The 9,128-nt window shown below is 39.5% G+C and overlaps 1 protein-coding gene across 1 annotated transcript; it reads left to right on the top strand.

Moving 5' to 3' along the window:
* Positions 1 to 1,156: 1,156 nt before the first annotated feature.
* On the top strand, positions 1,157 to 7,671 carry cpo (carboxypeptidase O). The gene is made up of 9 exons (XM_042081308.1): positions 1,157 to 1,229; positions 1,409 to 1,472; positions 1,909 to 2,010; positions 4,710 to 4,811; positions 4,938 to 5,054; positions 5,291 to 5,384; positions 5,705 to 5,907; positions 6,148 to 6,232; positions 6,355 to 7,671. The coding sequence occupies exons 1-9, from the start codon at positions 1,165 to 1,167 to the stop codon at positions 6,624 to 6,626; spliced, it is 1,104 nt and encodes a 367-aa protein (XP_041937242.1). The 5' UTR covers positions 1,157 to 1,164; the 3' UTR covers positions 6,627 to 7,671.
* The last annotated feature ends 1,457 nt before the right edge of the window (positions 7,672 to 9,128 follow it).

The following is a 9,128-nucleotide window of genomic DNA, read 5'->3' as shown; positions in this document are numbered from 1 at the left end:
TATACTTCAGACCCTACTCTGTGGTATTAGGCTGTACCACACTGTAATTTATTTATGGAGCACATTTAAGAACAATGGCAGTTGAGTTGACCAAAGTGCTGTACCTCAGTGTCATACATGCTGGTCAATGGAAGAGTGCCGCTGCATTGAAGACATATCATATTCTAAGCCTATGTTGTGAGCTAAGAGTGAGGTTATGGTTATGGTTATGGATTTTGGCAGACGCGTTTGTCAAAAGCGACACACAAAAACAAAACAACATAATATTTAAAATTGAACATGGAACTGATTAGAATGTTGGTCAAACTATAATAAGGAGAATAGCAATAATAAACAATAACATCAATTCAATCAATAGCCTAATAAAATAAGCAATGAAAATGAGGGGAATAGCAATCAATAATATAAGCACAATGACATGGTAAGACTACATTAAGGAGAATATCAATAATAAACAATAATGTCAAATTAACCAACAACCTAATAAAAATAAAACACCATGAAAATAATACAAACCATAACACATAAGAAGCGCTTAAACAACTAAGTACATGTTGAACAGGAATGTCTTTAGACCCCTCTTAAATTACCCAAAACTCCCACAGGAACGGAGCGCACTGGGAAACTCATTCCACCAACATGGAACCACTGAGGAATAGAGTCATGAATTAGACCTAGTTTTTATGACTGGTCGACATAACAGATGCTCATCAGAAGACCGCAGTGGGCGGTTGGGGAAGTAAAGCTTGATATTAATTTAATTATTATTAAATTATTGTTATAAATTGTTATTATTGTTATTACATTATAATTATATAAATTATTGAGGTGTATTAGTTTGATCTCTAATAAAATGGCATAATTAATATACATAATTAATGTACTTCTGAATAGGCTACTAGACTCTTCCCACATGCATCCAGTATGCAAGAGAATGTTGTACAATAACATCAAAATGCTAGTTTTTGTGAAGATAAAAAATGAGTCAGAGATTTTATGCACACCTTTGCAAGTCATGACAGAGATAAGGTTTGCCTTGAGAGATAAGGTTCTGGATTATATAGTCACAGAATTACATTAGTCTGTTATCTGATAAGACACCTTATAAACTTGAGTTGAATTGAGAGAAGAGTTTGTGTTTAGAAGTAGAGAAAGACTGCCATCATGTCTCAATCAATCAGAGGGATTTTAGTGCTTTTAGTTTTAGCAGGATTAGGAAGTCTGGGGAGGTAAGTGCCTTGTCTGCATACAGATGTAACACTAATTAAGTGCATTAGAATTATATGAGGTGTCAGCAAAAATGTGGAAATTTTGCTTGTTTTTTAACAGAACATCTGTGCTTTGATTATAACTAATCAAATTATAACTAACTTACTAGATTCTGAGAATTTTTCTTTCGTTGTCACAGAGTTGGAAAGGGTGCTGAACACAGAGTGAATTATGACTACTTTAAATACCACACGATGGCAGAGGTGAGACTTCCTCTCTCATAGGACACACCATCAAACATTTTATTTTCAGTAAGAAAATGTAATAATCTATTGTGGCCTTCACAAGACTCTCTCACAGTACAGAAGTATGATGAATCAGCTCAGTTTAATATAACTACATTACAAATTAATCACATTTTTTCAACCCGTGTTGACTTTTCATAACCTTTTAAATGTGAAGCTGAGTTTAAATTTCGGGTCGCAAATCCTATGCTTTCTGTTTACAAACCCGCTGAATGAGAATCTTAAATCGTTGGTGTGATTGTAACTGTAAAAATGAATTTAGCAAACAAACCCATAACAGCTCTTAGTACCTCTCCCAGGACCCCTGCAGGTCTCAGAAGTAGTGCTTCACACGTATGAACTCCCCACTGAAGGAGCCCTGAGGAAGTCCTCATGTCTGCATTTACCCAAACAGATCACTGGATGGATGGAGCAGCTGGAGAAAGAACACCAGGGTGTCGTCACCATCGTTCCCTATGGACAGACATATGAGAAACGAAGCATTACACTTCTGAAGGTAATTTTTGCAGTCGTGTTTAGATAACAGTGATGAAGTTAACTTCACTAACACTGATACGGTGTAGGCACCCAGATAGCAAGGGGCTGGTGGAGCACTGTCGGCCCACTGGGGGCAGATCTGTCGGTCCGCTGGCATTTTGATCATCGGCTCTCTGGTGGTCCGCTGGCGGGTTGCAAACAATTTGCCCAATATTTTGTCACTATTGGTCTAAAATCTTTTTCATTTGTTCAGTTATACTCCATATTTTATTAACTTTTCTTAATATTCATGACAAGTTAAATTTAAAGAGATGCTGGTCCAAAGGCGGACCATAAGTGACACGCCACCGGCGGCATACCACCAGCGGTCCGCTATCTGCCAATCTGATTTTGCTATCTGGGCTACTTTGTGTTCTTCCCCAGTGTTTCTATTTTACACATCTCACTGGATTAAAAGAGTAGCCTATATGGTAAATAATATATATTTAAGCTATACCTAGCAAACAATGTTCGGTTCGGCGAACGTTCCCAGATGATCATATTAAGGATACTTTTTCTATCCATTAAGGAACGTTCCCAAAAGGTAGTTTTGTGCAACTAACAGTGGTTGAAAATCACTGAGCTAGACTGAAACAATGATGTTGTGCTGTGGATTATAAGGGAGAAGAAAGTACCTCCTCCGCATTGCATATGTCAGTCGTCCAGCCAATGGTGGCTGGCGTAATGAAATATGGCTTCTGGGGAACCTGTAAGGGGGCGTTTAACCGCATATCAAACTTGGCTAAAAAAATCACTTGTTGGCTATTCACTCAAGAAGTAGGTGATATATTGCCAAAAATAAGCATGCTAGTGATGCAGGAGGTCTCATACTGGTCAGTATGATACCAAACATAACCCTGTTGGAGCATAATTAAGTAGCCTATAGAGAATGACAACATCGATTTTAAAGTGTCGCGGAAATGTCAGTTCGGACGAAAGCACTAAATATGTCAAAACTATATGACTGCACCTTTTCCCAGAGTGCCAGTGTTCATCTTTTTATGAACCATCAGAGTCGCCTTGAGGCATCTAGCATAGTGGCTTGCGAAAATTCCCACGGTACCCACAGAACTGACCACATTACTCCAATTCTTAAGTCCTTGCACTGGCTTCCAGTAAGTCACAGAATTGACTTTAAAGCACTATTGCTTGTTTATAAATCAGTAAATGGAGCAGGACCTAAATACTTGTCAGACATGCTTCAGCAGTACACACCTTCTCGTCCTCTCAGGTCCCAGGTGAAAAACCTGCTAGTAAAACCTACAGTTAGAACTAAACATGGTGAAGCAGCTTTTAGCTGCTATGCGGCTCAGCTGTGGAACCAACTTTCGGATGACATTAAAAAGGCCCCAACTGTAGCCAGTTTTAAATCTAGACTTAAGACCAAACTGTTCTCAGACGCTTTCTGCTAACTGTGCCGAGTTACAAATTCTGAATCTGCCTCGATAATTATTCTACTTTGTCTTTTATTACTTTTTTTACTACTTTTGCCTTTGTTTTTGCTTACTAATTATTCTTTATTTTTAAATGATTTTACCTTGTGTTTTATGTTTTCTTTTTATTATGATCTTTACCTTTTAACTATTCTTTGACTATATTGCCCTTCTATGCTTTTATTTGTTATTATCGTTTGGTTTTGTTTATGTAAAGCACATTGAATGACCTCTGTGTATGAAATGTGCTATATAAATAAACTTGACTTGACTTGACTTGACTTGGCACTCATGATGCTGCTGGACTATTAAGTATTTCATTGGTCTAGCTGAATTTCACCCAATATTTAAGGGTACTGTATACTCAGTGTAGGTCAACACATGAGCCTGATTATCAACAACCAAGCACAGAGATTCTGAAGAAGATCTGAAAGTATAGTGGTTTATATGAGCTTATGTTAGATGGTTATGGTAGATTCAGCAGATATTTTTTTGCAAAGGGAGGGATTGACCAAGGACAGTATCAGTAAGCTGTGTGCATTCTGTTAGATTGATACCATGACAGACACACCATTGTCAACTGTGTCAGCTGCACTACATAACGACAATACATTGCACTAGCGCTTTATAGAGAATGGGGACCCTCACTAACCTCCACCAATGTGTAGCACCAACCTGTGGCAGAATGCTCACCACAGAATGCTTGGGGCAGCCGTGGCCTACTGGTTAGGGCTTCGGACTTGTAACCGGAGGGTTGCTGGTTCGAAACCCCGACCAGTAGGAACAGCTGAAGTGCCCTTGAGCAAGGCACCTGACCCCTCACTGCTCCCCGAGCACCACTGTAGCAGGCAGCTCACTGCGCCGGGATTAATGTGTGTTCACTGTGTGCTGAGTGTGTTTCACTAATTCACGGATTGGGATAAATGCAGAGACCAAATTTCCCTCATGGGATCAAAAGAGTAATATATACTTATACACACCAGCTTGAGGTGGAGAGTCAGGGGAATGAATGAATCAGCCAATTACACCGGGGGATGATTAGGAGGCCAGATTGAATGAACCAAGTTGGGAATTTAGCCAGGAAACTGGGGAACAGTGAGTCAGGTCAGGACCTCAGTTTAACGTCTCATCCGAAGGACAGCATTACAGTACAGTACAGTGTCCCAGTCACTGCACCGGGCACTGAGACTGATTTTTTTGGCTAGAGGCATATTTTTTGGCATATGTGATTCATGATTTCTTGTAGATTAGCGTGGGATCTGAGAAGAAAAAGGCCATCTGGATGGACTGTGGTATCCACTCCAGAGAATGGATCTCCCCAGCTTTCTGTCAGTACTTTGTCAAACAGGTGGGGATCAACAAGTGAAAAGAAAAAATATTAATGTAAAATATTCATCTGTAGCTTCATATGACAAGGTCATCTGATTCTTCTAGTCTGGTTTTACATGACACTCATATCCATTTTTTGGAACAGATTCTGGACACATACCAGACAGATGAGAAAATGAAGCAGATGCTCAGTAACATGGACTTTTACATCACACCTGTCTTAAACATGGATGGCTATGTCTACACGTGGCAGAATATAACTGTAAGTACATATTGCTTTATATCACCATTCACAGTTGGTGGAGTTGAAGTTGATGGCCATTTGGTGTCTCTAATATTGTTTAGATCATCAGTCAACACTGATATAACACAGACATTCAGCCCTACCAAGGTCCAAGTACTGTCATTATGGATGGATAATATGCTTGTTTTTATGGCACCATTAAGAAGGACAAAGATGAATCTATTGTCAGTGAATGTAATTTAATACATTTCCAGAACCGACTGTGGAGAAAATCTAGATCACCAGGCAACTGTGGAGACTCCTGTATGGGCACTGATCTGAACCGCAACTTTGATGCAAATTGGGGGAGTAAGTATTTATCGTCCCGTACTGTAAAATTCATTCAGATACACACGTTTCATGACAGCATGATAAACATTGAAGACAGATGATAAATAAAGACACTAGCAGCATTTCTTCTTTAAGTAAACCTGTTATTTTAGCTGTTTGTAATAGTATTGATATTAGTAGGCCTATTAGTAGTGGTAGTGTTTGTAGTAGTAGTAGCAGTAGCAGCAGCAGTATAGTACCAAATCTTTTTTAATAGTGTGCTAAGACATTTATATTTGGAATGGCTAAATTCCTCAATGTAATCAGCAGAGAAACAAACTCTGTCCTCTGCCTTACAGCGGTAGGTGTCTCTAGAAACTGCTGCTCAGAAGTGTACAATGGTGCCAAAGAGCTCTCCGAGACGGAAGCACAGGCCGTCACAAGCTTTGTGCTGGGAAAAAGAAACGAGATCATGTGCTTCCTCACCATCCACTCCTATGGCCAGCTGATTCTGCTACCCTATGGACACCCCAACGTCTCCGCCCCCAACATCGATGAACTGGTGAGTCTGCAGAGTGAGAAGGGGAATGATAACAGGTGTGAGTGACAGATAGCAAGAGGAAGGGAGGGACATGAAAGAGAACCAAAAAGGCAAAAAATGCAATGGTTTAGAGACAACCAAGATGAAAAATAAAAATAAAATGTGAAAGCCATTTCAGACACAAGATGTTGTCATACAGGCAGACTAAAGATAGCTTCATCAGTACTTTGATGATGATGCCTGCTGTATGTGCTGTGGTAGATGTCTGTGGGAGTTGCTGCTGCCGAAGCCATCAAAAATGTCCACGGCATGAGCTACACAGTGGGCACCTCCCCTAATGTTCTCTGTGAGTATCCATACCTCTCACAAGTTTTTCCTGTTTCTAAATGTTTTCCACAGACTGGATAAGTGACTCTCTCTCTCTCTCTCTCTCTCTCTCTCTATCTCTATCCTTTGTTTTTACCACAGATCCAAACTCTGGCTCCTCTCGAGACTGGGCTCGCCTTATTGGCATTCCCTACACCTTCACCTTCGAGCTGAGGGATAAGGGTGAGCACGGCTTCAAACTCCCAGAGGACCAGATTCAGCCCACCTGTGAGGAGGCCTATGAGGGAGCTCGCTCCATCATCACCTACGTCCACGACAAAACCTTCAACATTCCAAATGCTGCCTCCACTCTAATAGCTACAATATGGATGGTCTTGCTCACTTTATGCCTCACTAGCGCCCCCTTGCTGTAAAACATTGGCAACAACTCTATCTCCATATTTACAGGCAAGATGAGATGCCCTCCCTTATTGCTTATGACTTAATTTTCACTACTAAAACTGTTGTTTCAGCACCTCCTTGCTAAAGTAACATACTCTTATGGGTTAGCTTGCAGATACTATTAGAGGATTACATGTAATCCTGGCATATGATAGCTATTACTATTACATTACTAACTGATACATCAATGGGAGGCGCGTAACTAAAGCGCTCCGTTCGTGACATGTAAAAACTATTTTAGAAGACTGGTCTATTTTTTCCGAATGTACACAACGCATGTCTGGTGTAGCTACTTCCATTGTGGAAGCTGCTGCATAGTGCTGCAGCATACACGTCGCAAACAGAATGCTTCAGTTACGCGCCCAGTGTAGCACCCCTGTTAGCCTACTGCTAATGCTACTATAACTATAACTACAGCTGTTATTACTATGATCACTATGTCTCCTGTCCTATTACAATGAACTACCACTATCACAAATGTAATCACTTGTAAAATGTCAAATGTAACAGCTATTTTCACAATTCTTCAACAGTAGGCCTAGGCTGGGGTGCTTTATGGTGGACCAGCCTCAGACTGACTCAGTCTTAAATGGGAAAAAAATGACTATGCGCCCAATATGAGCCATACGAGTATTTCATGGACAGCTAAATATGTGTAGTACAACAACTACATTTTTATATTGATATTAGGGGGTTTAAGAAGTCAGTGCAAAATCTAACTGCGAACATCTATAGTCATAGGCCTACACCTTCTTAATGTAATTGGACATTGAGAGTATTTTCTGTCAGGAAATGTCACTGACTAAATTTGTGCTTCTTTGAACATGATAGTTCTCATATTGGGTACAGTATGTTCAGATGTAATCCACAATTATGTACATATTTACAGAATTCATTTTCAATAAATTAGTCATTGATGTCTTGGTGATGGTCATTTGATGATCATTAAATGATGTATGGTGGTAAATTGACATATTTCATGTTGTGTGTCTGTCATAAGACTGTACCTATTTACTAATTTGACATGTACATCATATTTTGTAGGCTACTTTAACATAAATGAGCTTGAAATAGCAACAAAAACTACATTGTCAAACACTGTCTGACATTGCAGCTAGCTTTCGACCCTGGTTAGCCCAAGGCAACTCAAATCCTTCAGAATTGTACACATGGTCTTTTGGCTTTAAGTAGACATTCATTAGGCATGTGTGGGCAAATAATGAAACAATAAGAAAAATGTTTCTTAACATGAGATTGCAAAGGATTTGAGGATTTCATCATCTACAGTAAATAATATCATTAAAATATTCAGATAATCCAGATACATATTTAAAACAAGGAACAGGGCTGAAATAAATATTGGATGGTGGTCTTTTGGACCTCAGATGGCACTGCATTAAAACCAGACCTTTTTCTGTAAAGAAAATTATTGTGTGGACATTTTATAGACATGAATGATACAGAAATGCAACCATATCTTATCTAAGCCTGAGCTCATATAAAATCGACTGAGGTAAAACTTGACTGAGGAAAAAGGTCCTGTGGTTAGGGACTATTCAACTTGTTACAGTGCAAAGTTCAAAATCCAGCATCTATGACAGTATGGAGGTGTATTGGTGCCTATGGCATGGGAATCTGGCAAGGCACAATTCTGTATGATGTACACAGACAATGTGTTTTTAGTGAAGACCTCGAATATTTCAGGGAAACAATGGTAAAATTAATTCTGCCCATATTTAAACAGTATTTAGTCCAGGTGTTAAAATGGCCTGTCTGCAGTCCAGACCTGTCTAGTTGGGTGCATCATGGAATGAAAAACATGATTAAGAAGTCCCCGGACTGTTGAGCAGCTGAAATCCTATATAGGGAAGAAATGGGACCACATTTCATTGTCAAAACTCTAGCAACTGGTCTTCTCAGTTCCTAAACATTTACAGAATGTTGTTAAATGAAGAGGTGAAGCAACGGTAAAAATGTTCATCCCAACTCTTTTGAGACATGTTGCTGGCATTATTTTCAATTAGGGATGTCATGATTTGTAATAGCATTCTTCTTTATTCACATTTTACAAAGCGTTCCAACTTTTTCGGAATTCATTTTGGATGGCTTTGTCAGGCATGCATGTAATATAAAAAATGGGACCAAGAACTCCAACATGAGAGCGCAGAGAGCGCAGTGCAGAGAGCTGTAACATCACATAAAAAAACTGAGGCAATTTCCTTGCTCACAGTTTCAGGACACCTGTCATCATGAATTGTCAGAACATGTTCTAAATGGGCATTTTTTTATATTCACCAGTTTTTATCATAGGACATGTTGAAAGATGGTCCACTCAGTCAGGAGGATGATTGACAGGCTTTATTCGTTCAGTGATGCACATCAAGGGAGAGAGGCAGGCATCACAGAGAAGATTTGCCCTAAACAGAGAGATAACCTAAGCCTAAGTATTTTATACACAAAGGGTGGGTTTCATC

This window comes from Alosa sapidissima, chromosome 23, assembly GCF_018492685.1.
Source record: "Alosa sapidissima isolate fAloSap1 chromosome 23, fAloSap1.pri, whole genome shotgun sequence".
Taxonomy (NCBI): Eukaryota; Metazoa; Chordata; class Actinopteri; order Clupeiformes; family Clupeidae; genus Alosa; species Alosa sapidissima.
The sequence above is the reverse complement of the archived record's forward strand: the minus strand, read 5'-3'. Positions and strand labels throughout refer to the sequence as shown.

What these genes read in the sequence shown, in the direction of transcription:
- cpo (XM_042081308.1), top strand. Translation starts at nt 1,165, where the DNA reads ATGTCTCAATCAATCAGAGGGATTTTAGTGCTTTTAGTTTTAGCAGGA. An exon ending in AATACCACACGATGGCAGAG is followed by an intron (nt 1,473 to 1,908) that starts GTGAGACTTCCT and finishes TTACCCAAACAG; the next exon opens with ATCACTGGATGGATGGAGCA. An exon ending in GAAGCATTACACTTCTGAAG is followed by an intron (nt 2,011 to 4,709) that starts GTAATTTTTGCA and finishes GATTTCTTGTAG; the next exon opens with ATTAGCGTGGGATCTGAGAA.